This window comes from Macaca nemestrina, chromosome 18, assembly GCF_043159975.1.
Source record: "Macaca nemestrina isolate mMacNem1 chromosome 18, mMacNem.hap1, whole genome shotgun sequence".
In the NCBI taxonomy this organism is placed as follows: domain Eukaryota; kingdom Metazoa; phylum Chordata; class Mammalia; order Primates; family Cercopithecidae; genus Macaca; species Macaca nemestrina.
In genome coordinates this window covers 70,421,425-70,437,508 of record NC_092142.1, presented here as the reverse complement: position 1 = coordinate 70,437,508, position 16,084 = coordinate 70,421,425, and the positions used below count along the sequence as shown (strand labels likewise).

Here is a 16,084-nt window from a genome sequence, read left to right as displayed (position 1 = left end):
GGTCACGGCCACAGCTGAGGCAGCCCCCAGCCCTCCACCACCCTCAACTAGGGTCCAAAAGGAAAAGATCACATTTCAAGGGTTGCAAAGGGTTACTGGCTGGAAAACAAGCAAACAAACGTAGTCAACCTGATGTGTTTCGATCTTTCCTGTGGACATTCTGAGATTTCTGGCAGGTTTTGTATTTTCTTTCTTTAGGAAAAGAACACCTAGAAAAGCTAGGAGCCATTGCCTCTTTAATATTTCTTTTTCTTTTTTTTCCTCCAAGATGGAGTCTTGCTCTGTGTTGCCCAGGCTAGAGTGCAGGTGCATGATCTCGGCTCACAGCAACCTCCGCCTCCCAGGTTCAAGCGATTCTCCTGCCTCAGCCTCCCAAGTAGCTGGGATTACAGGCATCCACCACCAAGACCAGCTAATTTTTGTCTTTTTTAGTAGAGACAGGGTTTCACCATGTTGGCCAGGCTGGTCTTGAACTCCTGATCTCAGTTGATCCACCTGCCTCGGCCTCCCAAAATACTGGAATGACAGGCGTGAGCTACCGTGGCCAGCCACCTCTTTAATATTTCAATTCATCCCCTCTCTAAGATCCAAGAAAAGATAGAAATATGTATCATTCACTGGATATAAAGGAATCTCAAACCACAGATCTTCCAAAATTGGAAATGTGTTACAGCTGCAATCTTAATATACCAAGCCTTCATGGGGACCAGAATTGGGCCCAGAATGTATCTGAGGTGGCAGTGACCAACCTTGAAAACAACCTATGGCTGCGTCGTCTGGTGCAGCAGTCACTGGCTACATGTGACTAATAAATACCTGAAATACGGGTAGTGCAACTAAGGAACTGAATTTTTAATGTTATTTAAATTTAGGAAGCTATGTGGTGGTGAGTGACACCTCTTGGAGAGGGCCTCTCTAAAGCAAAGATCTGGGGAGTGTGGCTGGACGCAGTGTCTCACGCACCTAATCCAAGCACTTCAGGAGGCCAAGGCAGGCAGATCACTTGATCCTAGGAGTTCGAGACCAGTCTGGACAACATGGTGTACAAAATATACAACAGAAACTAGCCAGGCATGGTGGTGCATGCCTGTAGTTCCAGCTACTCAGGGACTGAGAAGGGAGGATCACTTGAGCCCCAGAGGCTGAGGCTGCAGTGAGCTGAGACCATGTCACTCAGCTCCAGCCCTGGTGACAGAGCAGGACCCTGTCTCAAAAACAAAACAAAACAAAATATAAAAAGACTTGGGGAGTAATCCCTCTACTCCTCACCACTCCCCTCTGGTCAATATCCCTCCCGTCAGTCAATGTTGCCAACCCTCCCATGTCTTCCCAGTAGGGCCGCCTGTTCTCTTTCCTGAGCCCCTGCCCTGTGTGACATGCAGAGCTACCCTAGGACCTATCACCATCCCTTTGCCATTCAGTCACCTACATACAGAAATGCACCATAGCTGGGATCCCCATCAAGGTGCCACCTCCCTAGGACAGGGGTTCAGTCTTATCCTCGCTGGACCTCTATAGAGTGCCCAGCCCTCTACAGAGGGCACAGATGCCCAAATGTTTGCTGTGCTAGATAAGAGTGAAAAAAGAATGGGAGTGTCACATGTTCAGGAAGTGGACCGAGATAGGCACTGAGACAGGAGGGTCAGCTCCACATCTCCACAAAAGGGCCGAGAGAAGATCTCTTCCTCCCTCTCCCACCCTGGTCTTTTTCAGTCCATCACTGCCCTGCATAAACCTGGGACAAGCTCACATTTGCTACGGTAAATTAATACTGCAAGGGCTTATTTCTACCGGGAGAAAGGCCTGAAGAGAGCAGCCTTCCCTCCAGTTCCTAGAAGTATACGGTCAAGCAGAAAGCTGGGCACTGGTGTCTAGTTTCTCTTTCCTAAACACATATGCTCTTGAGCTACTGGGTCTGCCCCACCTCCCCAACTGATATTTAAATTTGACCTTTAATGTGTGGTTGGGCCAAGGTTATTTTATTTTTTATAACTGATTAAAATCCAAGTCAGTGGCTCATCAGAGAAAAGATTTTTTCTTTGTTTTATGATTTTCTTATTGACGCTACACAAGTCACCTCGAGTGACAAGATCAGTACAGGCTCTGCTAAGCAGACCAGCAGCTGCGTTTGAAGCTCACGGACAGTCTAGTGAGCCACAGAAATCTTTTGCACATGCATTCCAGAAGGCTTAGGAAGCTTTCAGCTTGTTGTCTGTCTTCCCATCTCCCCTGGTGAGAGGAACCATAACTATGACATTCTTTTTAGGACAAGAAAGAAAAACAAAGAAAAAAAAGAAAAAAAGCCTAAAAGCTCCATCCCTTAACGGGGACGAAGGCCAGGCAACATCCATGAAACATACTCGGGGTTCAGTCAAAGCAGAAACTGCCCGGAGGGTAAGACAAGGAGCAAACATATATTTGTTTCTGATGCCAACCACCTGAAGTATCAAATCGTCTCCACTTTTTAGATTTAACCTCGGCACATCAATATTGCTCTAAAGAGAAATTCAGCCGTCACTTGCTGATGCCTGAGTGAAAATGAGAAATCCTTGGAATAAGCAGAGGAAACTAAGTCCCAGTTTCCACTTTAAGCTCTTTTTTTTTTTTTTTTTTTAAGAGACAAGATCTCACTTGTTGCCCAGGCTGGAGTGGTTCACTGCAGTCTGGACCACCAAGGCTCAACTGATCCACCCGCCTCAGCCTCTCAAGTAGCTGGGACTACAGGTGCACCCCACCACACCTGGCTGATCTTAAAAATAATTTTTTTTGTTGTTGAGATGTTGCCCAGACTGGTCTCAAATTCCCGGGTTCAAGTGATCCTTGGACTCCCACAGTGCTGGATTATAGGCATAAGCCACCATGCCTAGGCTCTTAAAATGAAATGCAAAGGATAGAAGCAGCAGAGTGCTGAAACGAGTGAGGATGACAGGCAAGTGAAAACTCCCTTCAAGAACTATGCCTCAGAGAAACAAGCCCCAGGGCTTAGAATCCTGCAAATCTGCTAATTCAACTGCCACAAAGTGGAGTAATCTCACCCAATTCACAAACAATTAGGAGCAGGGCCCCTACAAAGAAGAAACTGGAGTTGAGCATAGTGGCTCACACCTGTAATCCCAGCACTTTGGGAGGCCAAGGTGGGCGGATCACCTGAGGTCAGGAGTTCAAGACCAGCCTAGCCAATGTGGTGAAACCCCGTCTCTACTGAAAATACAAAAATCAGCTGGGCGTGGTGGCACATGCCTATAATCCCAGCTACTCGGAAGGCTGAGGCATTAGAATTGCTTGAACCCGGGAGGCAGGGGCTGCAGTGAGCCAAGATCGCGCTATTGCACTCCAGCTGGGGCGACAAGAGTGAAACTCCATCTCAAAAAAAGAAATGAAAAAAAGAATTTGGCAGGTCTTTAGTCTTGAGCCACACTGGATACGTGGTGTTGGAGCGGGTCCCCATCTCTGGGCATACACCTAACTCTAACACTGGAACTGACACCTTGACACGTGAGCCTGCCCATCAGCACATCGTCAGGAAGGCACATGGATTAAAAGGCACACTCTGGAATCAAAGGAAGATGAAGGGAGCTGTTAAACCTTGTGCAGGTGTCCAGGGGCTGGCTGGCTACTTGGGAAACACACAGCCACCCTCACAAGCAACCACTTTCTTGGTGCTATGCTAAACTTCAGAGTTGAAAGGAAGGTTTGGGAGGATGTTCACAAGGCCTCAAATCTAATGTGCTGTCTACAAAAAGCAGCAGATCCAACTGTACTAGGCAAAGGAGCCCCAACCCTTTCCTCAAAGGCCTCTGAAAAGAAGCATCCCCAGAATCAGTGTCTGTTTGATGATAATAAAGAGGGCTCTGGCAAGGGAAGTATGAGAACAATCACCTTGTAAGGAGGAGTGCATTTCACAAAAACTTTTTTCCCCCTTCAGAACTCAAGTCACGTCTAATAACACCTACAGCCATCTTATAAATGGACTATGGGGGAAAAAAAAAAAAAGACAAAAATCAGTAGAGCCACAGCTAGAACTGAAAGTTATGGCTGTTTTTATTTGCATAAGTTGGTTTCTCCTACTGAGATCATACAACTCAAATTCCAAGTCCTTTGGACACTTCCTATGGCCCCCACACCCACTTGAGCTTCCGGCATAAAGGATTTGTGGCTCTCACACCTTCTTAGCAGCTCTCGTGGACCAAGGAAGGCACAGGTTTCCAGGGACTCCCCTTGGCCAACAAGTAGTGACACTGGAAATTCAAGGGCCCTTTGTGACTGAGTTGGATAAATCCTTTGGGAGGAAGAGTTCTAGTCTCTCCAAGAAATAAGGTGCAGCCCTTCCATGTGTGTCTAGAACACAGGGCTTCATTCTTCTGCTCCTTCTGAATCTGCCGCAATGCCCAGGACAGTGCATGATGCCCCAAAGACTCACAGACACTTGGTGTTAAAGTGAAATATTTCTCTACTTCTCAATGCAAGCCTTAGTTACCTGTTCTCAAGATAATTAAAAAGCCTCACTTTAGGCCGGGCACAGTGACTCACGTCTGTAATCCCAGCACTTTGGGAGGCCAAGGTGGACGGATCACCTGAGGTCAAGAGTTCGAGACCAGCCTGGCCAACATGGTGAAGCCCCATCTCTACTAAAAATACAAAATTAGCCAGGCATGGTGGTGGGGGCCTGTAATCCCAGCTACTTAGGAGGCTATGGCAGGAGTATCGCTTGAACCCCAGGAGGTGGAGGTTGCAGTGAGCCGAGATGACGCCACTGCACTCCAGCATGGGTGACAAAGAGAGACTGTCTCAAAAAAAAAAAAACCTCACTTTGACCCAACATGAACCTACCCATGTTCTGTCTTCATTTCACTTCCATTATGTTTGATTTGCTCCAATATCTGCCTCCCAAGATTCTCTGACTCCTTCCAACTCCTACTGGTTTAAAAAAAAACCATAGTGTACTCACGCCCATCCCCTGGCGTGCATGGTTCACCCTGGGGACAAATAAGGCGACCGGTGCTTGTGCATCCACGATTAGCCAGTTGGTCAAATACCTTCAAATCATTTGGTAATAAAGGATCAATGGGCAAATATTTCAAAAGGAAAAGATTAAAGTACTAAGGATTCAAAGCTGAATACATAGCAAGAAAAACCAATGGAACGCTTTGAAATATAACTCATAGGCAACAATTAGCACTAAAACACTACACAAATAAACACCTGCCAACTGGTGAGGCTTGGCTCTGCAGTCATCTAAGCCATCCCGGAAAAAAGTCCTCACTGACACTCTGTTGCCAAGAACAACCTATTCCCATGTCAATAATGGCATATTGCTTAATTCAGGCCGTTGTCACTGGTCCCACGAAGTCCATTAGCAGGGTCACGGGATGTGGCGCAGGCAGGATCCTGTTTGAGGCATACAGGGTGGAGGCATGAACGGCCCAGCTATCAAAGGGTTCTCATGAAACCCATCTGTAGATTGTTTTGGCGGCAGCAGCTATCCTCAAAGTGGCTGTGGTTCGTTCTACGTAAAAACTCAAAGTTTTCAGCACCCAAATCCGTCCTATTCTAGATAATGGTAAGCTCATTGGTAAGACTGGGAGCCTGGACAAAGCCAAATCAGTTTCTCTAAAGCAGAGGTCATTCTTTCCGGCAACAAAGGCTCTGCTAACCAGGATCTAACTGCTATTAACAGTTAACTTTCCTCCATGGACAATGTTTACGACTTACTTGTTATTCATCTCTCACACCCCTCACAACAGTGCCACTGGGGCAATTCAATTCCCAATTAATTCCCAACTATTCTAATCACCAAGTACTCATCGAAAATAAGAAAAAGAAAATCACATCTCTTTCATCGAGATCCTCATAAATATACAGAGAACCTTGTGGAGTCTATCTGGGCGGCTCCCAGCTCCGTCCGCAAAGAATCAGCCTTTGGCTATATGAATAACATACATATGTTATTCCAATTCCTATTCCAAATTCCTATTATTGAGATGATTGTCTCTATTTAAATCATAGAGATAACTGTCCCTAGTCCTCTTATTGAGATGACTGCCTCAGCTATAGTTTCCTGTAAGTTTCAGTAAATATCTGATGAAACCCCAAAGTTTTGGGTGATTATAGTGATTTTTCAAATTGAAAAAAGAGACAGAGAAAGACAGAATGGGAACAGAAAACTAGAGGAAACACTCACATTTTAATCCCGGCCCCATGTAGCCAGAGTACAATCGTATCTCTCTTGAATGCATAAACTTTTCCATATGCACACACAGAGTTCAAGGGATTCTTGAGAATAAATACTTGACTGTAAGACAATCCAGTTTACACAAAAACCACTCAAGAAGACCAGAGTCAACTGAATCCACAGGACTATCTCACCCTATTCACCATTCTCCCTGGTTAAATTCCTATCATGAAAACAGACAAACACGTAGTCATCCTCACCTAGAGCAGGCGTCATGGCGGCCATGGGCCCCGCGGGATCCAGCTGGAATCCGCTCATCATGAACTGGGCGTCGGAGGCAGCACTGTCCATCTTCAGGTTGGGCAGGTTCATGTTCTGGGCCAGGTAGTATTGGTAGAGCTCGGCCTCGGCGGGCGAGGGCAGGCTGCCGAGGCCCAGGTGGCGGTTGTGTTGGATCTGGGTCATGTTCTGCTGCAGTAACATCATGTTATGCATGTGTTTCTCACTGGTCATGTGAATGCGGAGGTTCCTGGCCACGTTGGTCTCATAATCACACACCTCGCACCGCCAGGTGGGTTTGGTTTTTGGTTTGGTGGGCGAGGGGGCCCCGCAGGAGCTACTGATATTGGCCGCTGCCGCCGCCGCAGCCGCCGCTGCCGCCGCCGCCGCCCCGGCAGTGTGGCTAAAGACCTGCTCCCCCCCTCCGTTCTGCAGGTTCTGCATGTTGTTGAGATGCTTGTCGGACTGCATATGAATACTGAGGTTGCCTTTGGTAGTTGTGGAGTAGTTACACACCTCGCAGCGGAAAGGCTTGTAACCACACGTGTAGCTCTCGCCTCGTGCCAGCCGGGGGTGGGGCTGCCCGCTTTTGCAGTAGACGCAGGAGCCCCCCGGCTCCGGGTGCTTCTCCTTCATGTGTGCCTCCAGGGTCTGCTGGTACTTATAGTGCCAGTTGCACTTGGGACACTTGAGTGTCTTACACGAGTTACGAGAATGCATCATGGTCATATGACCGCCCAGCGAGCGGGAGGAGCCCAGGACCGTGTCGCATTTGGGGCACTCCACGCCACTCCCCGAGGGGCACTCCCCAACCCCAAGCTCGCAGAGGGAGCCAGCGTGCTGGTGATGGGGAACGAAGCCCCCATCGTCGCCCTCTGTGCTTTCATTTGGTTCTGGTGCTGTGGCATTGTCTTTATTGGCACTTTCGTCAGCGAAGTCCAGCCTCCTGCCGCCCTCTGCCACATTGGCCCTGACGCCCTCACTGTTAAAGCTTAAACGATTCCTCCTGTTCGCACCATCAAAGACAACAAAGGAAGAAGCAGAATTAGAACTAGTAGAAGCTGTGCCCCTCGACAGCGTCTGGAGCACGTTAGGCATTAAGGGGGAGTTAGAAATGCTTTGGTTTGAGAGAGCAAGGTCCTTTTTGCTGCTACTACCTGCTGCGGCCCCAGGCTCCTCGTGAGGCCTGTCCTCCAGTTCCTCATCCAACTCGCTTGGAAAGAGTCCTTTGCAACCCTCGTCTTCCTCCTCCTCTTCTTCCTCCTCCTCTTCTTCCTCCTCCTCCTCCGCCTCTTCCTCCTCCTCTTCCTCCTCCGCCTCCTCTTCGGCTGGCTCTACTTTCTCCGAGAAGCAATCCCCGTCGCCCACTTCCTGCTTCTCTCCTTCCGCCGCCCCGGAGTCCTTGCCCTCTGAGGATTTGGGAGGACTGGAAGCCAGAGGCCCCAGGGGGACTGAGGTAATGGGGGTCTTCAGGACCGAGCTGGTGAGCCCGCCAAGGTTCAACAGGGTGCTGGGGGTCAAGAGACCAGCCTGGGGCTGCTCGGGGCCAGCGGCGGAGCCGGCTGGGAGAGCTTCCTCCCCTTCCATTCGAATGCCACTAAATTTACCATAAAAACTGTGTCCGGGGCCTATGAGGTTAGCTGTGGAAACTAAAGGGTGTTGAAAGTTCTTGTTTTTTGGTTCCAGAAAACTTACAAGGGGTTCCTTGTCTTTGCCGATCCCTTGGATGATAGCGGAGATGTTCTTATTGCTAAGAATTTTCCGCTCGTCTTCGCTCAGGGTCATTCGATGGTCATGCACCGCGTGGGTCACAAACGAACGGACGTACCCGAAGGAGAGTTTGCACAAGAAACACATCAGGATGGGCTTCCTCTTGCCGTAGAGCACAAAGCCATCGAATTTGGACAGGTCCACATTGTTAGGAACATCTTTGGATACGCAGGAGCTTTTGGCAGAGCCGTCGCTGTTCAGGTAATCCTTGTTGCTTTTGTGTCGCACGTCGAACACGCGGAAGCTGTGCAGGACGGGGCTGAGCCCCGCCAGGGCTGAGGTATTCGGGAAAGCCTGGTCTGGGCCCTCAAACCATTTCCCGAAGGATGAGGCTATGTGGAAAGTGTTGATGATCTGCGGGTACACGGGTGCAGCACACGAGGGGTCCCCTTGCTTGCCCCCCACGCCAGGGAGAGAGTTCAGGAAAAGCGAGGGGAGAGGCCCACTGCCGCTGCCACTCCCACAGGCGCCCCCGCCCTGGGTCAGCTGGCTCAGGCTCTCCACAATGTACGCGGAGCCGTCCGGCTGGTAGACGATCTCCCCGGCCAGGTTCTCCACGTCACTCTCCTCGTCCCCCTCCTCACCGGTGTCGCTGGCGCTCTCCTCTCTCAGGGGCGGCGGGGGGCGCGTGCTGGGGCAGTGGTGCTCCATGTAGGTCTGGAGGCTGGCAAAGGAAGCCGAACATTCGTTGCAGGTGACCTCCTTGCTGGCGGGCTCGGCGGGGGGCCCGGCCGACGCGGTGCTCTCCGCAAGGCGCTCATTGAAGGGGGCCCTCAGGCTGTCCAAGGGCCCGTGGCTCTCGCCTGTGGACTGCTCCATGCTACTGGGTTTGTCAGGGAGGTGGGTGCTGTTGAGTTCAGTCCATTGCTGGTGCTGAGGGATACCGCACCCATTGTCCTTCCCCGAGACGACGGGCGAGTCACAGCCTTCCATGGTAAGGCCTGCGTGGAGCTTTCATTGCACCCAGTACGGAGGATCGGACCTGAAGGGCGGAGGCAAGGGGGGAGGAGGGAGAGAGGGGAAAGAGAGAGAGAAAGGAAAGAGGTTAGGAGGGCCGAGGCTGAGGTCCCACCGCACGGAGCGCTCTAAGAGGCTTCTGTCCACAACACCCACAACACGGAGACACCGGACAGAGGGCGGGCCTGGGGACACTGCCCCGCACGGTCCAGCACACAGGGGTGGCGCGGCCGGGTCAACAGCCTGAGCAAGGGACATGGGGAAAGAAGGCCGGGAGCAGGCCTCTTCGACTTCGAATTGTCACTGCTCTGCCCCTGAAGACGAGCAGGAATATCCATTCTTTGCCAGCATAGCTTCGATAGGCCACAGTGGAGAACAGACGCATCATCTCTCCAGCCCCCACACAAGGTCACAGCCACAGCCCTACCACTTCTGGACAACTCACACAAAGTCAGCATCAGCTCCCCGCACTGTCTGTGGCTCAGGGGAATACAGAGGAGGGCTGAGAAGAGGAAGGTTCAATGTTCACGGAAAAACGACGGTAGCGTGGGATACGCTCATGGATTTAGAAAAGTTGCCGTGGCTTTTACTGACCGTGGTTCTAGTTTCAGAAGTTCAAAGAAGGTGGGTGAGGAACCTGAGGTTCACAGGGCAGGCGTGCAGGACTAGACGCACTCCGCCAAGTCCTCTGCAGGTCTGGGAGGCATCAGTCCCATTTTATAAGCAGTAAAACTGAGGGGCTTGAATCTAAAAACTGGCTCAGTGCTAATCTGACCACTGTGAAACAGAAGAGAAGATGGGTCCCCAGATTCCTGTCTCCTCCACCCATACCAGTCAAGCTCCCTGGCCTGTGACTCAGCTGACTTCAGACTAAAACTACATAGGTGCAAAACGTGAGCTTGGTATTTCCAGCAGGAATGGACCAGACTCTGGATCTGCCAACACCCCCTCCAGCAGCTTCTATCTGGCCCTGGCTGGAGGGAGTGCGTTCCCCACGTGCTTGGTGGTTTTTGCTATCAAGGATCTGAGTGGCAAGCCGAGACGGCAGCTGGGCTCGGCAAGCCCCAGCTCCACACCTGCCTCTTAGTTATTAGTCGCTACCCAACCAGCTGTCATTCAGCCCTGGGGCTTTTCCATTTCCGACTCCAAAGTGCCACTGAGCTGAATGTGCCCTCTGAGACCTCACGTCCCTGGGGAGGGAGGCATCAGATCGCCGCCACTCTGCTCCTGCGGTAATATCATCGCAGGGGTGATTATTTCGTCTGGCCCTGCTCCTACAGGCAGCTCAGCACCTCGCAGAGCCTTGATCCTTCGCCCGTAGGTCCCCAGCCACCATTCCCCTGCAGCTCCTCCTGGAGAACATGTGGCCGCTTCTCCACCCACCATCTCATTCATAGCCAGCCGGTGAAGGTTTCGGCCAGGTTTGATCTTACTTCCCTCCCCGACAGCCCCTATCTTCCCAATCTTTTTTTCAGTTCTTGATTATTGACTGCACAATGAGTCAACAGCTCCCCCTCGGGAAAAGATGGGGACGGCAGGTTTACCACAAGTCTCAGGGAGAAATAACTTTTTGGAAGACTAAAGCTATGATGTGTCTAATACACACATGCAAACACACACCCCATCTCTCCGTTTATAACCTCAGATTTTGCAACCGCAAAGTTCCATACGCCTTAGAAAGGACATATTCATTTTAAACAGAGACGACTACACTAAATCAAACCAAACAGCAAACGCAATGGGACTTCCTCACAAGGTTGAGCCGGGATACAGGTGAGACTACAGGGTCACTCTTCTTAGGGATGCTTCTGATTGGCTGGACGACATCTGATTGACAGCTTGGGCCAAAAAGGTTGGCAGGCCTGAAGGGGCGGGAGGGTTAACAGCCCGATTGTAAAATCAATGTCATAAATGCTTGGTAAGTTACAGGAACATGCGGGAAGGGGGGGGCCACGATTGATAAAGGAGAACAGCTTTGATGCTGCACCAGGGACTTGTTTATCGACAGCAAAGCCAATCTCCTCTCCAGCCTGGGCTGGGCCAGAGAAACCTGCAAGCGTTTACCAATTAATTGGTGGGCTTCTCTTGCTCTGTTCTCCTCTTATTCCTCCTCCTCTTCCACAAAGTATCCAGCCAAGGGGCTGGGACTTTTAAAACCTCCCTTACTTTGTTTTCTACTGCAAAGCAGAAGACGTCAGGAAAGAATGACACCGTACCCACCTATGATGGTGGTTGGTGACCCTGTGGTGGTGACACTAGAGCCCACCCATTCATGGGGAGCAGCAGCCATGAGGACACGGGTGGGAGAGGAGGAACCGACTGCAGGACCCAAGCTACCTCCTCTGGGCCTCCTTCCCATGTGTACCGGCTGCGACAAGCAGGCCCGTTGCCAAACAAAGCGTGGTTCATGGACTTGAAGCACTATCCTCTCCGGGGAGCTTAAGACACATGCACTCTCTCCTCCTGCCCCATCAGAATCTGCATTTTCACACCATCCTCAGGGACCGTGCATTAAACTTAAGACACTCTACTTCACTCCATCTTCACCAATACAGGTACCAAGCACAGCTCTTCTGTCCTTGGTACCCGTATTGCTAGGTAACCAGGGAAGGTCAGTCTTAGACTCCCTGTGGTCCCTGGGAGGTGCAGGGATGGAGATGGAGAAGACGGGGACCTGCGCACGGAGATAAAGAAGTCTCTCCAACCGGCCCCATCCTGCGGCTCAAGGGTCTTGGGGCATCTGCCACTCCCCCCCACAGCCGGCTGTCTCTCTCTCGCTCTGTTTATCAGCCAGTCAATAAGAAAAAGGTAGTTCTTACTTAAGGAGGCAGAAGTCAACTCGGCAGGTCGATCAGCACTCTGTCTGTAAACACGGTTTCCCGTAAAATCAATGATCTTCAGTTACAGAGGGCAGCCTGGGAACCCAGTGGGTCCTCGCGCTTTTCCAAGCAGCCCCACCAGCCCGACACGCATACCTCTCTTCAGGCTCTGTGCCCCTTCCCAGTGCTTCCCTAGTGCCAGGGCCAGCTCGTACAGGTTCACACCCCTCCTCCCTTCCTGCAGCCCGCTTCTCTGCTGGTGGCACCCAGAACTCCCTCTATAAAATGTCCAGGTATTCTACTCACAACCCCCAATGTTGCACTAAACATATGGGCTTTAAGAATTCAGTTAGATTTTAATAGAGCACATCTCTCCAATGAGAAAGTTAAAGGGAAGATAGAGGAATGACCTAGCTTGCTCACTCTCTGCTTAGCACTTCAATCTGCCATTTGAAAGGTAATCTTGTACAGAAGAATTCCAGCACCTTCATCAAGCACCCCCCAACCCCTGCTCATCTTCCAAGCTGCCTTGGAACCACCTGTAAAGCCCACTGCATCTTTGCAAATGTCAATCTTTACTTTTCAAAGATTGTTTAAAAGGATAAAACTCGACCCTGTTACCCTGTAACTCCCTATTAATCAAAACGTTCATCTCCCTCTTTAAAAACGTGCTTACGACAGTTTTATCCTGTTCCCTTAAGGAGGCAGGACTGGGTAAAATGCAACAGTTTCAGGGAAGCTGGGGTGGCAGGGGTGCGGTTATGACGAAGGGGAGGGGCTCCTGCTGTTGCTCCAGCTCCCGGAGAATTAAACATGAACAGTCGCACCGTGTAATTTTAAATTGTTAATTAGCACAGGGTTAATTAGGCAGTCCTTTCACAAGAGGCTGTCTGGTAGGAAACCAAGAAGGGAAACAAAGGGGAAGGGAGGAAAAACAAAGAGAGAACAGAGGCAGTGAGAAACTGTTGCCTCCAAGAATGTCCCATGCGGGATCACCCAAGAGACATCAGCCAGCAGGCAAGGATGCCTGTTTCCCTGGGTGATGCCCTGCTCTGCCGGAGGGAGAGGAAGTGAGTACCGCCTTCCTACAGGTGACCAGGCAGCATACACTGAAGGCCTCAAAAATGCACATCCCTCCCCCTTGACTCGACAATTCCCCGTTCTAGGAATTCATCCTAAGGAAACAACCTAAGCAATGCGTGGAGATTTAGGTTTATTCATCACAGCATTTATAACAGAAAAAAAAAAGAGGAAAAATTTAGGCAAAAACAGAGACCCTAAATAAATTACAGTGCACAGAGCTCCATATGTTGTTATAAAGATGCTTTCTTTAAAGAAACTATTTATAAGCATGGGAAAATCATCATACAGATGCTGAATGAGCAAAGCACATATAGGTATTATGTAGAGGAAAATAGGAGAGACTTATATTACAATTTTTACAATGGTGAATTCCAGGGAATGAGGTTATGGGTGACTTCATTTCCTCCTCTGTGCCTTTATTTCTCAAAGCTCTGTAAAATTAAAACCATCATTGAGACAGGAGGATTGCTGGAGCCCAAGAGTTCAAGGCTGCAGTGAGCTATGATCGGGCCACTGCACTCCAGCCTGGGTGACAAAAACAAGACTCAGTCTCTTTAAAAAAAAAAAAGAAAGAAAGAAAACAAAATTGAAAATCATCATAATGGAAGTCATCACTTAATGAGTTAGGCGTTGTGTTAAGACCCACAGGTACAGCATATCACTTTGATCCTCATACCCACACTAGGAGATAGACACTTTTTTTTTTTTTTTCGGGCGGAGTCTCGCTCTGTCGCCCAAGCTGGAGTGCAGTGGCGCAATCTTGGCTCGCTGAAAGCTCCACCTCCCAGGTTCACGCCACTCTCCTGCCTCAGCCTCCCGAATAGCTAGGACTACAGGCGCCCACCACCACACCTGGCTAATTTTTGGTATTCTTAGTAGAGATGGGGTTTCACCATGTTAGCCAGGATGGTTTTGATCTCCTGACCTCGTGATCCACCCGTCTCGGCCTCCCAAAGTGCTGGGATTACAGGCATGAGCCACATGCCTGGCCAATAGATACTATCTTTATCCCCATTTTCGAGATGGGAAAACTGAGGTGGCCCACAGTTATATGGCCTAACTGACAAACCAGACAGTATGGGTGTGGAGTCTGTGCTCTCAGGCAGTTTTCCTTTGTCGTCCAGGCTGGAGTGCAGCGGTGCGATCTCAGCTCACTGCAACCTCCACCTCCTGGGCTCAAGCAATTCTCCTGCCTCAGCCTCCTGAGTAGCTGGGACTACAGGCAACCGTCACCATGTCTGGCTAACCTTTCTTTTTTCTTTTTCTTTTTTTTTTTTTTTTTGTATTTTTAGTAGAGATAGTGTTTCAACGTGTTGGCCAGGCTGGTCTCAAACTCCTGAGCTCAGGCAATCTGCCCGCCTTGGCCTCCCAAAGTGCTGGGATTACAGGCGTGAGCCACCGCATCCAGCCTGTTTTTCTTTAATATCTGATTTTCAAAAGAGAACACTAGAACATCCCTACATCTCACATTCACGCTCAGTCTTTAAGCACCCAGGGACTGTCCTAAGGTGATGGGATCCCGGGACTGCTCATGCAGAACAACACTGGCATCTCACCCAAACACGCTTTTCTTGCTTGAGAGTGATGGGGATGAGGGGAACAGTTCGAAGCAGACTGATTTGCTTGGATATCTTTAGACAGACAAGAGAGGATAAAGGAGGTAGGAGAAGCTGCTGCAAAGAACTGAAATGTAGGTCCAATATCCTGATTTTTAAAGAAGGACAAAAGGCAGATTCCAGAACCTACAGATCAGGAAACATATTCATTCGTTCGGCATTTACTGAGCATGTACTATGTGTCCAATGCTAGAGAATCCATGATAAAAGGTCTCGGCTTACATTCTTGTGGAGAAGAGAGACCACACACAAATACACTCAAATAAAAAGCAATATAAAGTAATACAAAGCAAGTGGAGGGGAAAGAGTGATGTGTGTGCATCGTTTTGGAGAAAGTCACAATGTCAGAGTGACTTAATGGATATGGATATACTTCAAGAATATGTTGTAAAGTATATACTGCAAGTTCTTCATCGTTTTCAAACAGATTCAACAGTTGCTGGAAAAGAATTTTAGGTGGGGGGATGATCCTCAGGAATTAGCAATTAGCTGTAGGTCCGGTAAGAAAACCCACATAAAATAAACCCAAAAATATCCTTACTTAGACTTAATGATCTGAGAAATACAGTAAAGTATGCTTTTTTATCTTAATAAGGTAACACAAAATTTATCATTTCTTTATATCCAGGACAGCAAAACAGCTTTCAGATAATAAACTGTGGCCAACTTTATAGCCGACTAATGATGCCATTACTTTAAGCGTCAACACAGAGGTCCGTGTGTCTCAGGACACGCCACAAGGCTCTGTCTTGTCCCTACTCGGCTGATTGAAATCAACAGCTTGAGGAACAAGACCATGCAGGCATGCCCACTTGCAGAGCACATCAAGCTCAAGGGAATAATTAAAATGCTCAATGGTGGAATCAAGACTGAGAAAAAAAATCTCCATGAGTTGGAACGACAGGCCCAAACTAACAGGACCAAACTTTAGAAGGAAAAACATGAAGCCCTACATTTAATTTCAGGCAATCTGCTAAACCAATGGAGGATGGAAGAGACCTGGGGTCTTCAGAGTTCATGCAAACAACAATAACAAAATATCTACGGGTTTTACTTGATGACAAACTCAGAGGAAGCCCGAGGTTGGCATGGTGGCCAAAGACCATAATGGGGTCTGGCAACAGAACTACTCTGTACCTGTTGGAGCTCAGCAGGTCCACAGCCCATCACTTTCTCTGTCTGCATGAATAATGTTAACACACCACTTGCAGGGAATCTCCTAAGAAAGACACCAACAAAGAAACTGTAGCTTCATCGGCATGGCTGAACACACACACAGCTCAAGGGTGCAGGAAAGAGAAGTCTCGTTGCAGGGCAAGACAGCTATCCTCGGCTATATGAAACCCCTGCCTTAGTTTGGTTCTGTGGTTTCCACCTAGTTCCAGAGT

General features: G+C 49.3%; 1 protein-coding gene across 5 annotated transcripts in view; it reads right to left on the bottom strand.

Moving 5' to 3' along the window:
• Positions 1-16,084, bottom strand: part of LOC105491339 (zinc finger homeobox 3) — a 482,043-nt gene that overhangs the window by 169,962 nt on the left and 295,997 nt on the right. For 4 of the 5 annotated variants that reach the window (XM_071084854.1, XM_071084853.1, XM_011757674.3 and 1 more), the window contains one exon: positions 6,433-9,203. In XM_071084854.1, the coding sequence (XP_070940955.1) occupies positions 6,433-9,154 (2,722 nt within the window). In that variant the 5' untranslated portion in view covers positions 9,155-9,203. Of the gene's footprint in view, positions 1-5,202; positions 6,368-6,432; positions 9,204-16,084 lie in introns of those variants that run through there. The other variant, XM_071084855.1, reaches the window with a different exon arrangement.